The sequence below is a fragment of the Argopecten irradians genome, chromosome 8 (assembly GCF_041381155.1).
Source record: "Argopecten irradians isolate NY chromosome 8, Ai_NY, whole genome shotgun sequence".
NCBI lineage: Eukaryota > Metazoa > Mollusca > Bivalvia > Pectinida > Pectinidae > Argopecten > Argopecten irradians.
The window spans coordinates 971652-994326 of NC_091141.1; the positions used below are offsets into that span (position 1 = coordinate 971652).

At 36.1% G+C, this 22675-nt stretch overlaps 1 protein-coding gene across 5 annotated transcripts; it reads right to left on the reverse strand.

Moving 5' to 3' along the window:
• Positions 1 to 308: 308 nt before the first annotated feature.
• Positions 309 to 21958, reverse strand: LOC138329049 (battenin-like). Of its 5 annotated transcripts, none has more exons than XM_069275761.1 (15): positions 21844 to 21958; positions 20958 to 21055; positions 20587 to 20666; positions 18859 to 18926; positions 15762 to 15836; positions 15534 to 15586; positions 15143 to 15177; positions 14042 to 14148; positions 9729 to 9783; positions 9065 to 9273; positions 8762 to 8850; positions 8377 to 8496; positions 3757 to 3867; positions 3165 to 3330; positions 309 to 2355 (listed from the first exon to the last, which is right to left on the reverse strand). In XM_069275761.1, the coding sequence occupies exons 2-15, from the start codon at positions 20979 to 20981 to the stop codon at positions 2294 to 2296; spliced, it is 1254 nt and encodes a 417-aa protein (XP_069131862.1). In that variant the 5' UTR covers positions 20982 to 21055; positions 21844 to 21958; the 3' UTR covers positions 309 to 2293. The 5 variants fall into 5 exon arrangements, with proteins under 5 accessions (XP_069131862.1, XP_069131866.1, XP_069131863.1 ...); XM_069275765.1 differs by lacking the exon at positions 21844 to 21958 and adding an exon at positions 21662 to 21759; XM_069275762.1 differs by lacking the exon at positions 21844 to 21958 and adding an exon at positions 21544 to 21678.
• Between the last annotated feature and the right edge of the window lie 717 nt (positions 21959 to 22675).

Below are 22675 nucleotides of genomic sequence, written 5' to 3' on the forward strand. Positions count from 1 at the left end.
GGAAAACTAGTAATTACATTGCAAGTCATATACAAACACTACTGTAACAATTTCTATTTATAAACCGATTAGAAATGACAGTTTGACAAACTCATACGGTTTCGCATATAGTGTAAATTAAGCGTAGAGTATTATGAACTATTGTGTGTCAGTTCTAATTATTAGTAATTAATGCAGATAATGTGAAGCTGAATAACAAATGTTTTATGAGTTTCCACTCGTACATGTCTATTATGTGATATTGGTTCTATAACTTCACAACTTCGCAGCACTCCAGGGAAAATGACAATAAGACAAACGAGACAAAACTTGATGTATCATTTTATACTTTCACAGTATTACATAACCAATATTAATTTGCAAATTGATGTTCGCGATTATATAACTAACAAGAACTGATATGTAACGTGGGGAGTTTTGATTCCGTTTCTCACGTCATAGAGGTGTCGCTATGCAGATGTTATATCGTCGACACCAGTACACACCATCAACACATACTCTAGGTGTCGCTTTACACGTCGATATCACAATGGAATATTGCATGAATCATTGGTTTCTTTTTAATAAAACAATAGAAAAAAATGTCTAAAAGCAATTGCTTCACAACTGATTCAATTGTGATATTTTACACTCTTCATTTCCAAGTTTATATAACGTGTGTAGCCGTCTGCAGACAACTCTCATCAATATATAAGAAAAATAAAACATTTCTTCCCGGTGAATGGCCTTGAAATAGAGGAGACTTAATAATATTGCACGGTCCCAGTAGAGAACGTCTGAACGTCAATCATTGACTCCAGCACAGACATGTAGAATACATCCTTTAACAGCGAGATGGAGGGGAGACAACGTCTACAATACCGTCAACCATTGACTCCAGCACAGACATGTAGAATACATCCTTTAACAGAGAGATGGAGGGGAGACAACGTCTACAATACCGTCAACCATTGACTCCAGCACAGACATGTAGAATACATCCTTTAACAGAGAGATGGAGGGGAGACAATGTCTACAATACCGTCAACCATTGACTCCAGCACAGACATGTAGAATACATCCTTTAACAGAGAGATGGAGGGGAGACAATGTCTACAATACCGTCAACCATTGACTCTAGCACAGACATGTAGAATACATCCTTTAACAGAGAGATGGAGGGGAGACAATGTCTACAATACCGTCAACCATTGACTCCAGCACAGACATGTAGAATACATCCTTTAACAGAGAGATGGAGGGGAGACAAAGTCTACAATACCGTCAACCATTGACTCTAGCACAGACATGTAGAATACATCCTTTAACAGAGAGATGGAGGGGAGACAACGTCTACAATACCGTCAACCAACTGATTTTCGTTTGTGATTTAAATTCTATAATTTTGCAGGCCGTAAGTATGCCATGAAAATGTATCATATAGTCAACTAAAGTACAAGTACATTTTACTTGTACAATGTAATCCGCGGAATTAAATTCCACAGTGAAAATGACATTGGACGTATGAACCTGAAATAAGGTCGCCGTGAGGAAGGGGGATCAACAGCACAATGACATATCACAGTTATATATATTTTACTCGCTCTGATTGGTAAATGACACACATACATAGCACAGACTACTAGTGGTGCCAGTTTCACGAACAATTCTTTAACCAATGAAAATTTCTTGACTTATAATTGCCCATAGGAAACCATTACAGACGTTCTTTTACTTTACTTTATTCTTATATTATATATGTTTGTAAGTTTATATATCAGTTTTCTTCATAATCCAGCTCCATGAACATTCCTTCAATATAAGAAGTTAATAGAAAAATTTCCATAGCAAAACATGTTTTACATACACGTATTTTAAGGAAGGTTTCTTAACTAAGGGGTTTTCCTTAACTTCTGCAATGCTATGAATTATTTAAGGAATATTCGTGAAACTTTGGACCCAGTTAGAGACTATTCATGAATGAAACTTTGGCCTCAAGTAATCACAAGTACTTGATTAAACCTTAAGTAATTAACATAAACTTAAGTACTAGATCTAACCTTAAAAACACGATATAAACTAATTGCATTCTATAATAAGCACATACCTATGTTAAGGTAAAAATATGTTCAGGTAAAATGTTATTGCACTTGTCCATCTCTACAGCTTAATTGTGTTAAAAATGTTCATGATTCCTGAAACATAGCTAAAAGTTCCAGTAAACTCATGGATATTCCATCACTGGACTATTAAGGAAGGTGGGTTCTATATATCACAGATACATTAAAGGTTTATAATTAAATAATCCTTCATTTTAGTCAGATTTGAGGACGGTGTTGAAAAGAATTGTTTCCGAAACAGTTCCTAATACGATACCTGTAAAATAAAAAAAAAACAGATTTTAATTTATGTATTCCGTTTTTGCATATTTCAGAGGTATCTCTATTGCGGGAAGGTATCAATTGTGACGTCATTTTTTGAGAGAGTAATAAACACGGTTTATGACATTATGCTCTCAAACCCATGACGTAACAATATATAGCTAAATACAAGGGCAGATAACTCTTTTCTATGCAAAGATGGAATAAACATAGAAACATGCTACTGAATAAAATGTTTTTTTTCCGATAAGACTCCCTCCTCCCTAGGTGGTAATAATACACAAAATGGATATTAATAGCACTTTTTCATTGTTGGTTTACGATCTTAAATATAATGATCCATTTATTATTCAAAGTCTAATGTGATCAGGATTATAACCATAGAGCATCTAGATTATTAGGGAAATTAACCACCTACCATAATGCTAGAATTTATACATTTCCCCCAACAATATTAGGATATTAAAACCAGAATACATATATGTAAACTCTATTGTTTCAATAAACTGGATCTTTTAAACAAGAATGATACATGTACGGAAGGACTGACGGATGACGGACCACGGACGAAAAGCGATTTGAATAGTCCACCATCTAATGGTGGTTGGCTAATAAACAGGATCTTTTAAACAAGAACGATACACGTTTCTAAAATAAATTAATAACTATAAAATTACTTATAATGATAAAAGAGATAAAAAGCAAAGACAAGTGTGAAATGTTGGGTGCTATTGAGGTAACACTATCAAGAACATAAATATCATCGTTACCACTATTTCGGCCAAATGTTATGTAGATACGTACCTAGCGTGATGAAGATAGCCACTATGTTTATACAGAGTTCTCTGTCCTTGTCTGGGTAGATGTCGTCGTGAAGTAATCGGTAAAATATATTTACATAGGAGGCGCCACCAAGCAGACCAACATATATCATTACAGCAGGCAAAATGGAGGTTGGCATGAACTTGTACTGAAAGAACAAAGAATACAACCAAATGAGAAAAAATGTCTGAGCTGATTTCACATACCTGTTAGGTAACCTAATAAGAATTAAGGTAGTTTAATAAGCCTTCCCTATATAAACGTGTTACATTTAATAAGTGTGAGTATGCTAATTATGCCCTTTGGTAAAAACTGGAACTCATGTTCCTTTTACAGTGTCAACTCAATGAAGCATGCTGTCAAAGGCACAAGCAAATATTACAAGGGAACTTACACATACATAAAAAACCATGACACCAAGCAAATATTGCAAAGGGAACTTACATGCACATCAAGAAACCGTAACACCAAGCAAATCTTACAGTGTACATGTATATCAAACAAATGTGACATTAAGCAAATATCGCCGGAGGGACAGCCGTGACACCAGGCAGGTATTGTAGGGAGTACTTACATGTACATCAAACAACCATATAAACATGTTAATTCCTTGTAGAATGGTCAGTACTTCTACTCTCTGTATGCGTAACAACTGGACAGATGATCTGGACACAAACACTCCAGCCTATAACAAATAAAATAAATTTGTATGTCGATAGTCTTGATAAGATGTACTGACACCTGTACATGTATATGGTCTATATAACATGTGAAATATACAAGAATTACAAAATACAATTTATGGCACAGACTGCACATCTAATTCAGCAAATAAAAAAGAAACCCAGATCATAATGTGAAAAAATAAAGAAAAAAGAATGTATAATCACCGACAATGTCAAAGGTCAAACAAAAGAATTATGGATTTTTTGTAGGTAAACGAGGTCACCATACCTACCTGCGTGAGTCAAACATTAGGCAATTCCTCCGGTTTACCAACCCTATTCGTTGGCTTACCGACGAGTATCGTGTGCTCTAGCCAGCTGTATGTGCCTCCCTTCTGTGGACTCGTAACAAAATCTCACAACTGAAACGATCCAACGAGTCCTTTGATGCATCCTTGTGGTTACCACATTGGTCTGTAAGGAAAAGACGTATCTTATCGCCTCTAATAGACTTTTACCTATTGAAAAAGTCTCAATGCCCGATATGGACACAACTTCAGATCTGCCTCCTCTGTCGCATAAGCTGTAAACTTTCGAAGTAAAAATACCTCCCATGGTTTCCAAGACTTCGATTCTTAGCCAAAATTTGTCTGTTAGACAACAAACGCACCTCCTTATGGATATGATTTCTCTCCGCTGATAACGTATTAACTCGCTAGCTCTAGGCGCAGAAGAAGCAACCGTAAACAGAAAAAACTGTTTTCAAAGTAAGCCATTTCAACGGGGCTTTTTCTAGAGGTTCAAATGGTGATTCTGTAAGTTTCAGCAAAACAAGTGGCAAACAAGAAAAAAATTGAAACAAGAATCGAGCCTCTGGTATGCTATAAAAAGATCCCTAAATCTCTATTTGTACCAATAGCTTCTATGTGAATAACTCCAACCGCTGATCTATAACCAGCTAATATAGAAACCTAATAAGCGTTCTTATGATGAAGGTGTAACAGAAATTCTGCTATATCACTTACAGTTGTGTTACGTGCATCAATCTGCCTTTCCTCAATTCAGCTGTTGTTGCATCTGATTCTGGCATTAAAGATTGCCTGTGTAGAAGTTCGTAGATGCAGAGATTGCTTGAAAAACCTCCTGCGAAAATATCTTTGTAGCATAAGCCTGCTTGACTCTTTCCATACGGTCAGTCGAAACATCCCCGGATCTGGATGTATTAGTCTAGCTGTTTGCTGTGTCAGCAGCAACTCGTGAAGAGGTAATCCCCTTGGATAATCCACTAGAAGTTCGAGAAGCTGTGGATACCGCGATTGATGTGGCCATCCCGGAGCTACTAGAAGGACCACATAATCCTCTTATGTTACCTTCCGCAGAACCTGGGGAATCAACCCTATTAGAGGGAATGCGTAAGCAAACATTCCTCCCCATGGAACTGACAGTGCATCCACCGTCCATGCTGCCTCATCTGGAAACGGGCAACAGAAAACTGGTCGCAACTTGTTCTCCTTTGTCGCAAAGAGATCGATATGAGGTTGTCCCAAAACATGAAACATGAGATTGCACACTTCCTGACATGGGGACCATTACGTGGCCTGAACCGTTCGTCCCTTGAAAAGCGAATCCGCCAAAACATTCTTTCTCCCCGGAATATGAGCTGCTTTTAATTGAAACTGATTCTCCTCGCACCATAAAAAAGAATATCCAATGTCAAGTAACAAAGATCTGGAGAATGAGTCCCCACTCCTGTTTGTTGATATAACTGACTACTGTTGAGTTGTCGCATCTCAGTCTGACAGACTGTCAAATCACATAGGAATGAAACCCTTTTAACGTTAGTAGGACGGCTTTCATTTCTAACCAATTAATGTGATGTCTGGCTTCCATCCGTATGGTCTCAATCAGTGGGGTCCGTAGGCTCATGCTCTTCAAAAGAATTGCCCGAGACTTCCGCCATCTTAAAGCTTCCTGCAATGGCTTCGTCACTGGAGGCATCCCATAGGAACCAGAAATATACATGCTGCCATCTGGCCCAGCAAGCGCAGCACTTCCTGTGCTGATACCAACTTTGCCTGCTCTATCTATCTGACCAGAGTATGGATAGTCTCAACTTTTTAAAGTTGGCCTGGTAATACCTTCTTAGCAAACGTCTACGCCAAGATGAGTTATAGTCTGGGTGGGATATAAAAGTAAGATGAGTTATAGTCTGGGTTGGATATAAAACTGACTTCTTCTGATTGATCAGAAGTCCTAACCTTTTTGACCAACATCACAGTAGCTCGCAGTGATCTTTTTACTATTTCTGGATTCCATCCCTTCACCAACTAGTCGCCTAGATATTGAAACTGAAACAAATGATACTGATCCTGGCGAAGTCATGCCGCAAAAACTCCCTTCAACTTGGTGAATACCTGTGGAGCTGAGCTGAGGCCGAACGGCATTGCAGCAAACTGTAGGTGTCTGCCGTCCACACAAAACTGAAGAAATCGGCGGAAGGCTGGGTGCACTGGAACAGAACATGCAGATATGCGTCTTGAAGATCGAGATAGGCGACCCCATCCCCTCTCTGCAACGCGCCAATCCCCTCTCTGCAACGCGTTGATTACTATCTGTAATATTTCCATCTTGAAAAGAACTTTCTCCAAAAACTGATTTAGGATGTTTATAATTGGCCGAAACGTGCCGTTTCGCTTTTGAACCACAAAAAACGTACTGTAAAACCAGGAACCGACCTCGTCCTCGGGAACATATCTATAGCACCTTTTTCTAAACGGCTTTCTACTTCCTGTAAAATCACTTGTTGTAAGGCTCCCTTGCCTTGAACGCTTGTCTGCTTGATGCCTGTATCTGCAGGAATCTTGATGAATTGGAGTTTCAATCCTACCTGGTTAGTGCTCCTCATTCACTTGTCGTCCGTAATCTGCCTCCATTTTCGACAAAACTGCTGGATTCTGGCGCCTACTTGCTGTGACAGAATCTTGGAAGCTATGGTCGAGACCGAAAGGAGTTTGGACCCTGGCCCTTTCCCGGCCTCAGAAAGGATCATCTGCCCTTTCCCTGGAAAGGTTCTTGCTGAGTGTCTCTCCTCCTGTTGCCTATTGAGTCCCTGTTGATGCTGTGGTACTCTAACTCGACTGACGCTGTCTAGGCACAGACTGTTTACTAACTTTCGTAGGTGGTGCTCCACTCCTAGACTTCTGATCCTCTCTTTGACGCTTGCCATGCTTCATAGCATTCTGTGTCTCCTTAGCGTCGAGTACATATATGTTCTCTGTGGCCGAGTGCAACACATCAAAATACTTCCCAGAAAATAACTCTGGATTTGTGGTAGGAAGAAACAAAAGACGGCTTTGTGTCGCCTTGTTGACAAAATTTACCTCATTCAGATAAAGTTTACGGCGACCCAGAGTCGAGTTTACCATTATGCGAGATGTAACATCAGCCATAGTCATAAAGACACTGGCTAGTGCCAGACAGCTGGCTTGTTGTACAGCACATTACCTCAAGACTTGTCCATGTACGATACAATCATGATGGAGTATGAAATGGCCTGCAGCAATGCCCTGGCTCCAGAATCATTACGTGTTAAGTCTTTATTAACTTCCCTCAAGAGCTTGGATTTGAGGCATATCTGACCTGACGGTAATTCCCACTCCGTAAGACTTGTACTGGGGTGCCCCACACCCTCCAAAGTCTCATTTGTAGGCTCTAGACCCTTGTTTGGGGGCTCATTCAACCCTGGGTCCTCGTAATTACTTTGGGAGGCCGGCTGCTACTCGATGATTTTTTTATCATCTTGTCATTTAGGAGAAAATGATGTCGACTGAGCTAAAAATAATGACATCATAATGGATACCTACCGGCGTGGGATCTAGCTCAGACAATAACTTAAAAGTTTGTAAGGTAATTTATTACAAGGTCAAATAGTGTAAGTTTGCAGATAACAAGGCCAATACAAAACATAAAAGGTAGCAATATAGCTACTTACAAGGTCAAAGGCTGCAGATAACAAAATTGACACTGCTAAGGTTTTTATTAGTTTAAAGTCCTATTAACAGCCAGGGTCATGTAAAGACGTGCCAGGTTTGATGGTGGAGGAAAGCCGCAGAACCTGGAGAAAAACCATCGACCAGCGGTCAGTACCAAGAAACTGCCCCACAAGGTATTCAAACCTGCATCCCAGAGGCGGAGGGCTTGTGGTAATATGTTGGGACATCTTAACCACTTGGCCCCATAAAAGTGTTAAAGTGTTCCTAGACATTCCAACTACAATGTATATGGTTGTAATAGTTGGACAGTGAAATACAGGAACAATGAATACCCCTAAGCCTGACCTGTCCTGAAATGACTGGTGCTGTTATTCAGCAATTAGTTAAATACAGTGTAATATGTCTAAACTGGATGTCACCAGTGTACTAATGGAGGAACAGTAAGGTCAAAGGGGTCACAGACAGATAAATCAAAAGATTATAAGGCCAAGGGTTGTAAAGATCAAAAAGATCTTATAGAAACAGAGGATAGCTTACCTGGTAACATAGAGATAGGGCTGCATACAGCTCAGGACAACCAATATTGTACTCCGATTTAGGTCTGACTTTTGCAGCACATCCCTGTACGATGTACTCAAACAGGTACACAGCACACAACTAGAAATAAATATCAATTTGTATGTAGTATCCTTTGTTTCTCAGTGGCTGAAAGCAACAAAAAGGAGTTAACTTTAGTTATCAGTTACTATCTGTCTGTTGGGAGTAAGAAAAGGAATATTTCATGTCATTAACGTCAGGACATAAGCAGACGGCTACCACATAAAGGAGGTGAGTGAAGGATAACATTGCTGTAAATGACCCATATACAGAAAATAACATATTATAAAACAAAATTAAAGAATAAAGTTAAGATGATACTAACATTAAAAGATAGCCAGGATGTTATCTTGAAGCACCTGAAGATTTTTCGACACATCGGCTCCTCATAGGTCTTCAGACGTTCTGCTGGAGCTGTCAGATTATACAAAGCCTCATTTATTTACTTAAAATAGTTTACAATATGAATCATGCCGATTTCCTAGGTAAGAAATAGATCTAGTTTAACAAGTAATCAACTTTTTGATAACACAAACCATAGAATTAACAGTAATTTAATCTAACACCAATTCTATGTAACTAAGCTTTGTTTAGGTTAAATAAGTGTTTCGTGGATATATTTACTGACCTTCAAACACCTGTTCATCTCCACTGACTGCGTCATGCATCAGTGGTCTTCGATCCTCTCCCGTTTCCCCTTCCTCCCCACTGTCCTGTACATTCCCTGACTGTGGTGGTACATCCTCGACTTCATCCTCTGAACGAGGAGGTTTAATGATGAAGAAATAACTGATCATGTATAGAACTACAAATGGGGTCGTCAACAGGAATGCATATCTGTGTGGAAAATAATGTATTGTATTGTTACCTGTTTATCTGTATATTTTTAGCTTTAAATCAAGCTAATTTTATATAAAAACAGTACATTTGATTTCATATTGTACATCCTCGATACTCCAGAGGTTCCGATCGCATACAATCTTTACACCCCTAGACTATCTAATAGGCAGCTCAGGGAAACAAATCTGAACCAATCACAGGCCTGAAAAATTTTCCTTTGAAGATTACAGAGAGAGCGACACCCAACTTCAAAGCTACACAGTCAACTATAGTGTACCATTATACGGCTGTGTTGATGTGCATCAAAAGACTAAATTACCTGTCCTGTTCTTTTAGCCTCAAGTTTTAAGTTTTACTATATATAGCTATGAGATAGTCCATGGGTGTAGAGATCGTAAGTGATTGGAACCCCTGGAGTATCGAGGATGCATATTGTATAGCCTCATACTTACTTTGTTAGACTTTTCAGTTTTTCTGTGTTTTCACCACCAGCTCCTACCACACAACCTGAAATGTTCGAATTCGGAAAAAAATAAACATTGTAGAAGCTTGTAGTAAAATTTTCTGTCTTCTTCCATTCTTCCAGAAGAAAATGGGCATTAGTGCAATTATCTCCCCTTCTTTAAAACAAGAGGCCCAGAGGGCCTGTATCGCTCACCTGGTTTGTAATGCCAAGTCATGTTCTGAATACAGGTTCATTGTTTCTTTTCTGAAGGAATTTGAATATTTACCTCCGATTTCCCATATTGGGCCACACCTCTACTGCCCCTGGGGGGTAAGAGCCAAAATTTATACAAGTTCTGTTTCCCTTCCAAAAAGGATGTTTGTGGCCAAATTTGGTTACAATCCATGCAGAACTCTAGGACAAGTGGCGATTTATAGGATTTAACCTCTATTTCCCCTATTGGGCCCTGCCCCTCCTGCCCCCAGGGGGTCAGAGCCAAAATTTATACAAGTTCTGTTCCCCTTTCCCCAAGGATGTTTGTGGCCAAATTTGGTTACAATCCATGCAAAACTCTAGGACAAGTAGCGATTTATAGGATTTACCTCTATTTCCCCTATTGGGCCCCGCCCCTCCTGCCCCCGGGGGGTCAGAGACAAAATTTATACAAGCTCTGTTCCCCTTCCCCCAAGGATGTTTGTGGCCAATTTTGGTTACAATCCATGCAGAACTCTAGGACAAGTAGCGATTTATAGGATTTACCTCTATTTCCCCTATTGGGCCCCGCCCCTCCTGCCCCCGGGGGGTCAGAGCCAAAATTTATACAAGTTCTGTTCCCCCTCCCCCAAGGATGTTTGTGGCCAAATTTGGTTACAATCCATGCAGAACTCTATGACTAGTAGCGATTTAAAGGATTTACCTCTATTTCCCCTATTGGGCCCCGCCCCTCCTGCCCCCGGGGGGTCAGAGCCAAAATTTATACAAGTTCTGTTCCCCCTTCCCCAAGGATGTTTGTGGCCAAATTTGGTTACAATCCATGCAGAACTCTATGACTAGTAGCGATTTAAAGGATTTACCTCTATTTCCCCTATTGGGCCCCGCCCCTCCTGCCCAGGGGGTCAGAGCCAAAATTTATACAAGTTCTGTTCCCCCTCCCCCAAGGATGTTTGTGGCCAAATTTGGTTACAATCCATGCAGAACTCTATGACTAGTAGCCATTTAAAGGAATTGTTGACGGACAGACGGACGACGGACGGACGGACGGACGGACGGACGACGGACGACGGACGACGGACGCCGCGCCATGACATAAGCTTAGTGCAATTATCTCCCCTTCTTTAAAAAAAAAACTAACTGTTAAGTGCAGAATCCTTCATTCTTTCAAAGAACAAGAGGCCCATGGGCATTAAAGGTCACCTGACATCCAATAGTAATTTGTCATTTAAGGGCCAACATAATAGCTATGAGGGACTTTAACACATGGTGTGTTAATGTTTTCCCTCCTGTATTCAACACAGAAGCTGAAGTAAATATGAACTGATGTTGATGAAACTCTGTATGCAATGAGATCTTGGATGAATTTGCATACTGAAACAATTTATCATAACTGACATATGGTTGTTATTTTTCTTTCTAATTTTATCATCCTATTGTCAGGTGACCTAAACATTTAAGCCATTTGGACCCCACTGGGCTGCACCCCTCAGCCTTTGGGGATGAGACAGGGTCAAAATGACATAATAGCAAAATGTCCTCTTGTGGTTATAATGTGAATCAAAAGTTTGAACAATTTCCAGTAGAAAATAAACAAAATATACCTAAGAAGTATTCAATGTAAACTATAGCAAACTTAGCCTCTTCCCCAGGGGCAAAACAAAGAGGCCAACGGTTATAAAGTTCACAATTCTGATAAAGCACCACAATATCTTTAGAACACAAGTTCCAATAATAGCATTATTACAAAGGACATGAACTCTTTAATATAGTTACCGTCAAAAAATTCCCTTTTTCAAACTCATCCTAGATCTTGTTGATATAAGGCTACATACAGAGTTTCATCAAATTCAGTTCAAATTTACCAAATTTATCTTGTTCACAAGCACAATGATAAAATTAGAACAAAGGGCAATAACTTGTACGTTACTGTCGAATAATTCCCATTTTTGAACTCGTACGAAATCTTGTTGATATAAGGCTACAGTGTACATACAAAGTTTCATCAACCTCGATTAACATTTACTCAAGTCATCATGGTCACAAAGTATTAAAGTAAAGTTAATGCACGATGGACAATAGACTATTGCAGTAGGTCACTGTGACGTATGGTCAGGTGACCTAAAAATAGTAACAGTGACCTTGACCTTGACCTGGCAATCCTGAAACTGTATCTTGTCAAAAGTATTATGGTCCTTTAAATTTGTGTTAAGTTTGATCAAAATCACTAAAGGAATGAAGCCACTAGAGCACTGAAACAGATTTTCTAAAAATAGTAACGGTGACCTTGACCTTGACCCTGCAACCTTGAAACTCAAACTTTTTCAGTCCTTTGTATTTGTGTCCGAGATTTATGATCCTTTGTCTATGTGTGAAGTGTGATCAAAATCACTCAAAGAATGAAGCTGCTAGAGTGCTGATAGGGATTTTCTAAAAATAGTAGCAGTGACCTTGAACTTGACCCAGCAAGCCTGAAACTCGAACTCGTCCGAGATCTTGTTCATATTAAGCTACATACAAAGTTTCATCAATCTCGGTTCAAATTTACTCAAGTTATCGTGTTTACAACAAAAAGTTAACGCACAACGAAGTGCTGACAAAGAAATTACCTAAAAATAGTAACAGTGACCTTGACCTTAGTCTGGCAATTTTCACACTCAAACTTGTCCGAGATAGTATGATCCTTTGTCTATGTGTGAAGTGTGATCAAAATCACTCAAGGAATGAAGCCGCTAGAGTGCTGATAGGGATTTTCTAAAAATAGTAGCAGTGACCTTGAACTTGACCCAGCAACCCTGAAACTCGAACTCGTCCGAGATCTTGTTAATATTAAGCTACATACAAAGTTTCATCAATCTCGGTTCAAATTTACTCAAGTTATCGTGTTCACAACAAAAAGTTAACGCACGACGGAGTGCTGACAAAGAAATTATCTAAAAATAGTAACAGTGACCTTGACTTTAGTCTGGCAATTTTCACACTCAAACTTGTCCGAGATATTATGATCCTTTGTCTATGTGTGAAGTGTGATCAAAATCACTCAAGGAATGAACCTGCTAGAGTGCTGATAGGGATTTTCTAAAAATAGTAACAGTGACCTTGAACTTGACCCAGCAACCCTGAAACTCGAACTCGTCCGAGATCTTGTTAATATTAAGCAACATACAAAGTTTCATCAATCTCGGTTCACATTTACTCAAGTTATCGTGTTCACAACAAAAAGTTAACGCACGACGGAGTGCTGACAAAGAAATTATCTAAAAATAGTAACAGTGACCTTGACTTTAGTCTGGCAATTTTCACACTCAAACTTGTCCGAGATATTATGATCCTTTGTCTATGTGTGAAGTGTGATCAAAATCACTCAAGGAATGAAGCCGCTAGAGTGCTGATAGGGATTTTCTAAAAATAGTAACAGTGACCTTGAACTTGACCCAGCAACCCTGAAACTCGAACTCGTCCGAGATCTTGTTAATATTAAGCAACATACAAAGTTTCATCAATCTCGGTTCACATTTACTCAAGTTATCGTGTTCACAACAAAAAGTTAACACACGACGGACGACGCACGTCGACGGACAAAAGGCTATCGCAATAGGTCACCGTGACCTATGGTCAGGTGACCTAAAAAAAACATGAAATTATCTCCCCTTCTTCAAGAGGTATTGCAGCTTATAATGCAGAAAATAACCCATACATGTAACTGCAGTTATTTCCCATTTTTCTAGATGTTCAGTTGAGTTATCTCCCCTCCTTCCAGTAAGAATGTACCAAATTAGCACTAATTGCCCCTCTTATTATTCATTTACATCTTCATCCATTTGTTTACACAGATCTGATATTTTAGTTATCCATTCTATATGGAATAAGAACTTTTTTTTTTAATAAGGAAGATGAATAGGAAATGCTGAAGAGGAGTTCACAATCTAAACACATTTTTTTATATTTCAAAATGACAGAAATATAGTATAGATAATGGAGCTAAAATTGAATATACAATGTATATGCATTAATAAACCATCTCTTGCTTGATTTATCCTGAACTTCACATCCTATTCGACTGAATTACAAGATGCTCATTTGATTATTACACTGAGGTGATTGACTTACCAAATATGATGTAAATACCAGCTCCAAGCACTCCGGCCATCCCAGTGCCACTCGACCAGGCATTCACTAACGTGCTGGGAAACAAGCGCAGGTATCCTAGGGCAACACTGTCAAAATAACATTTGTACTTTAGTACTTTTAAAATAAAGAATAAAAGTTTAGCTGTGAACTGATCTACACATATATGTGGACTTGGAGCCTTATCAATTATCACTTTGATTTAGGCATTTATTTAACAGAATATTCAACATAAAAGAATCAACAAAGTATTACTTTAGAAAAACAAGAGCTGTTGGAGAACAGCAAAGCTCGCCTATTCAGAAGAAGTTGATGTTCAAGTATTTACTATTTAAACATGGAAATATGACAAATTAACAGACTCAAAAAACCCCTAAAGGGCCCCAAATTGGTTGTATTATCACGTTCAGCATCCATACACATTAGGAAAATAAAATCATAAACATTTATGATGACTTATGCTTAAACAATTGACAAAATAGAAACTTGCTCAAAAACTTTAACATGGAAATATTACAAATTAACAGACTCAAAAAACCCCTAAAGGCCCCCAAATTGGTTGTATTATCACGTTCAGCATCCATAAACATTAGGAAAATAAAATCATAAATATTTATGATAACTTAAGCTTAAACAATAGACAAAATAGAAACTTGCTCAAAAACTTTAACATGGAAATATGACAAATTAACAGACTCAAAAAAACCCTAAAGCCAGTAAAGGGCCCCAAATTGGTTGTATTATCACGTTCAGCATCCATACACATTAGGAAAGTAAAATCATAAACATTTTTGATGACTTAAGCTTAAACAATTGACGAAACAGAAACTTGCTCAAAAACATTAACGTGAAATGGGACGCCAACGCTGACGCCGACGCCAGGGTGACAACATTAGCTCCCCCTATTCTTCGAATAGGCGAGCTAATGAAATGTGGGTACAAAATTAAACAGATAAACCATAATTTCTGAAAATAGCTGGTTCAGATATAAACTCAGTAAGAGGAGGTGACCTTGACATTGTCAATTTTTATCAACAGTCTTTTAGAATTTAAATGATAATCTGAGATAACTGACTAACTCACTTTTCTCCAAATGCTGCACTTGCACCAACGAATACCTGTGATGAGGAATAAACAAGGTATGGAAGTAAAATATACTACACAATAGTTTTTTTGTTTTGTTTTTTGCACATTCAATATTTGTATGGGTTGATATATAAAAACTTTTTTTTTCATGTTCTTTTAACTTTAAAGATAAAGGAGAAGCTGATTTTTTTCAATGGTGATTAATGTGTACAGTATGGTACTTTTGAAATTGAACAAATAAATATATGAATTTTTCTGCTCTTGGTTTTAATTAATAGAAAATACATGTAGTATTCTTCTACAAGATAAAATGTTTAATGGACGAAGTGGGAATATTTTTTTACACATTTTAGACAATGATAGGTAAAAGGAAATTGAATCTACTTACAATACAGACTAGAGCAAACCAAAAACTGAAGGCATAGGCCACTCCGAAAAGACCTTCAACAATACATAATATATGACAGTTTAGATATCTATAAAGTGACACAACTTGAATAGATTTGTTTTTAGTTATTAATAGTTAACCTCACAATCACATTTTCTCTTCCATTCACATTTTTTTTTTTTTACATTAATTTGAAATATTTTCTATAAAGAAGAGTGTTGTTCTTACCTATCAGCATAATAACAGCATTCAAAACATATCGGATCCAATATTTGGTCTTCAAACAGAAAAAAGTATTCCCAACTGAAAATATAAAAAGTACAACTTAATCTTATGAATCTATCAAAACATCAAATTACATGTAAGTACAGGAACAACTAATAACTAGACCATCATGAACTTGTATATATATAATTACACGTTCATTCTCCACTAATTTGCATATTTTCAGAAATGAAAACATAAAATATGAAAATTGAAAACAAAGTTCTTATGTATTGTCATTTGTTTGGCAAATATCTCTACTTTTTAAATCCAAAAGGGCTGGCTCCTATCTTTACTCAAAGAAAAGTTATAATTGTTACAGTCAGCCATCATAATTTGGTAAAGAACAGATACGTGACTTTGTTAAAATGAACTAAATTGAGGTTTGTCATTAGAAATGCCACAAAATATACACTTTAACTGAATTTTTGCTTTGGTTTTGGACTTTTCTTTCCATTCAAAGCCATTTGTCCGTCTCAAAAGCAACTTGTCTATATCTGCAATTGCAGTTATGAAAAGTTCATTTGTGAATATTGGTTTGTATGATTCATAAGTGTGTTCGAATAGTTTCATATAAAAATAGTACCAAAGTATTTTGTTTCTATATTTTTCCTTATTATCAAACTGTACCTTTATCTGCATCAGTACATGTCAGTAATTTTGTATTCGTATAAATCACAAATTACTGTATAGGACATTAAAATCCTGCTTTAAACAGTAACGTATATGTTACAACATACTTAATATATGACTGTAGAAATCTGACAGGATTATTATGTTTTTCTATTTCATAAATTCGTCAAAATGCATCAAAGAAAACGTACTTATCAGCGGTTTCACTTCTCTGCAATACTTTAGATGATTTTTGCCTAAATTAGCAGCGATAACGTATCTGTTCTCTTGGTATATGTCTTTATGAAGTATTAGAAAATAAATGAATTCAATAACACGAATCTGCTTCAAAACTTGTAGTCAAAACTACAACATCGAAATTATCAAACGATAGATCAAAACTATTGAAAGTGGCGTCGATGAAGGGATGATTATGTTTGTACCATATTGGTAACGTATCTGTCTACACCGATTCCCATTGACTGCGGATGGTTTCAGCGTTCTTGTCATTTAATTGGGAAAAAACGACCCGCACGGCTGACAGGTAGATGTGATAACTCAGGATAAACAGTTCGTCTGATATTATTGGCCAACGAAACCTCACTTGTCCTTTGTTGATGTTTTGTGACATGAGGAAAAGGAATAATTCATTCTCATTGTCCTCGCCTTTCTTCACCCGAGAAACGTATCAGTCTCCGTCATACTTGATTGCCACAAACAACCCTAAGCTTACATTTTCTGACCATATCTAGTCTGAAACAAATTGCTGTAAATGAAACCAAGTTCACTCAAATTAGGTTTACGTACAAAAGTACAGATCCGTTACCAAATATGACAGGTACGTTACCAAATAAACAGATACGTTATTTCATGTTTATATATCACAATACCGTATCATTAGTATAGCAAACATTCTAACAATATCTGGCTATAAAATGTATTTGAATTAGTCGATGTAACAGTATTTTTATTAGTTTTACATTAAATATTAGAGTTAACGGTACATTTTTCATCAAACAGATACATGATCTTTTATACCAGATACGTTACTATTTTGATGTGATTTATACATTTAACAATTAATTATATACCTAATAGCTTAATCAATACAGCTAACTAGTGTTAGAAATCATGTGATTATTATCAGAAATGTATATATATGTTACTATGTACAGGTATATACTACAGGAAAGTAAAGGTTTTTCTTATTTCGAGTTTCCCAACACTGGCAACACAACGAATCTTCCCGCTTGTAAACTATTGACAAACTCTCAGACACTTGCCACGTGGTTAAGCTAATTTCGAATGTTTTATGACAACATGAGAATTTCTGTCGATATGGGTATTTTTCCATAACGTATCTGTCGGAACGTACTGACCGACACTAACCCCTCTCATCATTTAAATGACACCGTGTGACTTGTCGACCAAACCACAAACATTGTAACACTTAGTATTATATACTTTTCAAACTGTGATGTGAATTTATCTCTGTGGGAAAGTGGCATCTTAGGTAATCAAGTACATAGTAGTAACGTATCTGTTGATGTCGTTGCGTAACATGTATATTTTCAAGATTAGATCGCACCTGTCCATTTAATTGTTAATGGATGTGTCCTTGTCATGAAGGTAAAAGTTAGTATACATATTAAAGTTCATTATCACGAAAAAAACGTGGACATTTAATAATACATTAATTGTGTACATGATTTTATTTGTTTGTAACGTATCTGCCAGCATAGTTTGTGACAATGATAAAATGAGTTATATAAAAAATATCTAAGCATTTTGTGTGCCAATACTTGTCTATTATCATTGCGTATGATAATATCTATGATATGATAGAAAAAAATGTAACATTTACCCATTTCCTTAGTCACAGTTGATTTATGAAATACATTATAGCTTAAGAGGACAGTCGAAATTCGTCACGAGAGCCATATTTAATGTGATGATGACAAAAATCTTAATTGGTCAGAGGAACAACACTTGATTATTTTCGAAGATCAATCAATATATTTTACGTGTGAAACAAACATGATATACAAACATGGTTTTTAAGTCCCGATATTGATAATGGAATTTGTACATTTAGTGGAGAATGAACGTACAACCCTAAATGATATACATATAATGAATGTTAAAAATATACAGTTAGAAACTCTTAAATATATACTTTATATAAATTTGTACTTTATAAAAATTGTCTGTGTATATTAGAGAGTTGTCTGCTCTTGAGTGTAGGTATAATATATATAAGTTTATATGCAAACAGACTATGCTATTTTGCAAAATATAATGCAAGGCTTACAAAGAGATGACAGAACAATCATGGTATTAGCTAAATTTTGTAAGGGTTAATTACCACAAATATTTGGCTATTAATATATATATATATATAAGACTTGCACTCACAAGATAATTTCTCTTGGAAAAAAAATCAACTTACATTTGACAACAACAGATAGTGCGACGTTGGCTCCAACTACAAGTCCAACTTGATTCCTCTCATCAAAACTGAAACAAACACCAGGATATATAGTCAAACTTGATTCCTCTCATCAAAATTGAAACAAACACCAGATATATTGTCAAAACAAACACCAGGATATATAGTCAAACATGATTCCTCTCATCAAAATTGAAACAAACACCAGATATATTGTCAAAACAAACACCAGGATATATAGTCAAACATGATTCCTCTCATCAAAATTGAAACAAACACCAGATATATTGTCAAAACAAATACCAGGATATATAGTCAAACATGATTCCTCTCATCAAAATTGAAACAAACACCAGAAATATTGTCAAAACAAATACCAGGATATATAGTCAAACATGATTCCTCTCATCAAAACTGAAACAAACACCAGATATATTGTCAAACATGATTCCTCTCATCAGAACTGAAACAAACACCAGATATATTGTCAAAACAAACACCAGGATATATAGTCAAACATGATTCCTCTCATCAAAACTGAAACAAACACCAGATATATTGTCAAACATGATTCCTCTCATCAAAACTGAAACAAACACCAGATATATTGTCAAAACATGATTCCTCTCATCAAAATTGAAACAAACACCAGATATATTGTCAAAACAAACACCAGATATATATCAACATGATTCCTCTCATCAAAACTGAAACAAACACCAGATATATTGTCAAACATGATTCCTCTCATCAAAACTGAAACAAACACCAGGATATATAGTCAAACATGATTCCTCTCATCAAAACTGAAACAAACACCAGGATATATATCAAAATGATTCCTCATCAAAACTGAAACAAACACCAGGATATATAGTCAAACATGATTCCTCTCATCAAAACTGAAACAAACACCAGATATATTGTCAAACATGATTCCTCTCATCAAAACTGAAACAAACACCAGGATATATAGTCAAACATGATTCCTCTCATCAAAACTGAAACAAACACCAGATATATTGTCAAACATGATTCCTCTCATCAAAACTGAAACAAACACCAGATATATTGTCAAATCAAACACCAGGATATATAGTCAAACACATTAATATCAGTTGATACCTTTGTATTTTATTTTATGAATATAATGTTTAGAAAGTTATCAATATAGTTTAAGACACAAGAGAATAGCAATAAGATATGATAACATGTGCCAATACAAACATCGGCAACTAGCAGTCAGCTTAATCAGTAGAGCATGCACATCAATCTGACTGGTGTTTAGAAGTCCAGGGTTTGAACCCGGCCAGAGTATTTTGAGAATATCCACACTTTGAGAAAGCAGGGAGTTGTGTGGCAGGATTGAGTCAATGACCAGGCCCCAAATTCTCGAAACAAACTTAAGTAAAAAATTGACTTAAGTCAAACTTTTTCATATAAGTTATACATGTATTCGAAAGAAAAAAAATTTGACTTAAAACTGAACTTTTGTTTCAAGGAATGGGAGTCAGGTATGACGGGACTGGTTTGAATGTTTAACAATGGTTCATATGGTTACTTAATTTTGTTATCTCTCAAGTTCCAATATCCTAATATATTAAAAGCAAGTAATCATATTAGGAAATTTGAGTTATTATATAAAGATATAGCATGGTAAGGGAGGTAATCATGATTACCACATGAAAACTTGCTTTGACAACAAGTAAGACATTAGTATACATTTACCTGTCAGCGATAGTTTTGGCAGCTGATACAACAATTACATATGGAAGATTGTTTATGGATCCCAAAATAAACAGACCAATCTGAAGTGAAAAAAATACATAACAAAAATCATCAACATGATATGAAGTAATTTGAAAAGTTAATTTTCTATAATTACAGATATTGTATATCATTGGGCTATCAATACAAATCAGTGATTTACGGGACTTTAAGCCTAAAGATGAGCCCTTGCTGTAATTATGATAATACCTGTGTGACTGATCAAAAGAAAACTAGTGTACTATATTTATTGTATCTGCATATATATATGGATCGGTCATCATGTTACGTACACGTATATGTATGATGTATATGTATTTTATGTGCCTTACCCAGTTTCTGATAAAGTTGTCCATGGCGAGCTTGATGTCCAGTGATGGGTTATTCCCCTTGTATCACAGAGTACAGCATCAGTGATATTGATGTGAACCTGGAATTAAATTATTTTTGTATTAGGTTTTCTTATAGGGTATATATACAATACACATTAACCAATGGTGGCAGTTTTATAGCTACATGTATATACATGTGTACATTGTATGTAGCCAATATGCAATGGTATTATTGTTTGCACATACCTGTACACATAATGACTTTAAAACTGACAACTTAATATAAATTTCGTGTCAACCTGTTTGGCATAGGATTTTGTACACTATGATGCAATTTACATTTAAGAATCATCAAGATTAAAAGTAAATGAAACTTTTGTAAATGTATAACTCATTGTTTCTTTTTTAAAATATATAATTAAAGATGTCATTTGTTGATATAAATGTATCTTACAAATCTTATAAATTTTTGTATAAGAGAGGATGATTCTTACCAGAAACATATATATGTACATGTATATATGTTTCTGTTCCTACTGATGCGGTATTATAAATTAATATCATTTCCACCAAAACTTTTACTCACATGTACCTTCCTTTGGAACCATCTACATTGTGCAATAAAACCTAATAAAGAATGTCACATTCTATACCCCGAATTATAATTCGGTCACATGCCCAATCATATCAAGAGTTATCATTACCGGTTATCACTGTCCGCTGTGATAAACTAATATGCACCGATTGATACCAGGAACCGTTCAGCAAACACATGTACAATACACATATACAATAATATAGGCCTATCCATTAGATTAACTATAAAAGAAAGAAAAAACATCAACCAGGATACAAAATACAATATACATTTTCAAACATGTCTTACCTATTTCAGGTGTTTGAGATAACGGTGTCCAACATCAATCCACACATCTGTAAACATAACCTATGAACTTGTGAACCGGATGCAGCCAAATGATAGTCAAGAAAGATAACTCAGCGCAAAATTTATAATTCTTTGGCGCGACAATTTAAATAAAAATGAAAACATTTACATTTTCACTTTTCACTTCGCCCCGTCTCATTAAAAACAGAAACATATATGTATGTATGTTTGTGTTAAAAATAGCAAACTATTCCAATCACTTTATATAAATGAAATGTAAACCTAATGGGTGCAATTTAACAGATAAAAGATACACATTAAATGATAAAGCTAAATACCATTCTATATCTTAGTATGTTAAAGGACAAGGGTCAAAGAAGTAATATCAACAGGATTTTTCAGATGACACGGAAATAATTAAAGGGGCAGATCGCCTAGAAAATTTGACAATTTTTTTGTCCACACGTGACCCAGATGTTAAAGGATAGGTATACATCAACCGCAGCGCTTTCATGCAGTAATAAAGTAAAATACATGTACATCATGGACATTTATGTAAAGCTTTCTCTCGATGCATTTATTTACAGTTCTGTGTTTGATTAGTTTAAGCACATTTTTAATTAATTAGTCTTTTTATCTAGACTGATTTGAGGACTGTTTTGCCTTTCAAAAGTTTTGATGAGAACTATTAATTATAAACATATAATATACGAACAGAACGCAACTAGAAATATAAAAATTAGGAAGACAAAAATGGTTTATGATTTCTACAGTATACATTTTAAAATTGAGATTGTAGGCCTATAGAGCTTTACAATACAATATAATTCAA

Coding starts and splice junctions, on each gene's coding strand:
- LOC138329049 (XM_069275761.1), bottom strand. CDS start 20,981: ATGGACAACTTTATCAGAAACTGG. Junction 15,587..15,761: donor TGCTGTTATTATGCTGATAG/GTAAGAACAACA, acceptor GTATTGTTGAAG/GTCTTTTCGGAGTGGCCTAT. Junction 9,784..14,041: donor TGGTATTTACATCATATTTG/GTAAGTCAATCA, acceptor CGAACATTTCAG/GTTGTGTGGTAGGAGCTGGT.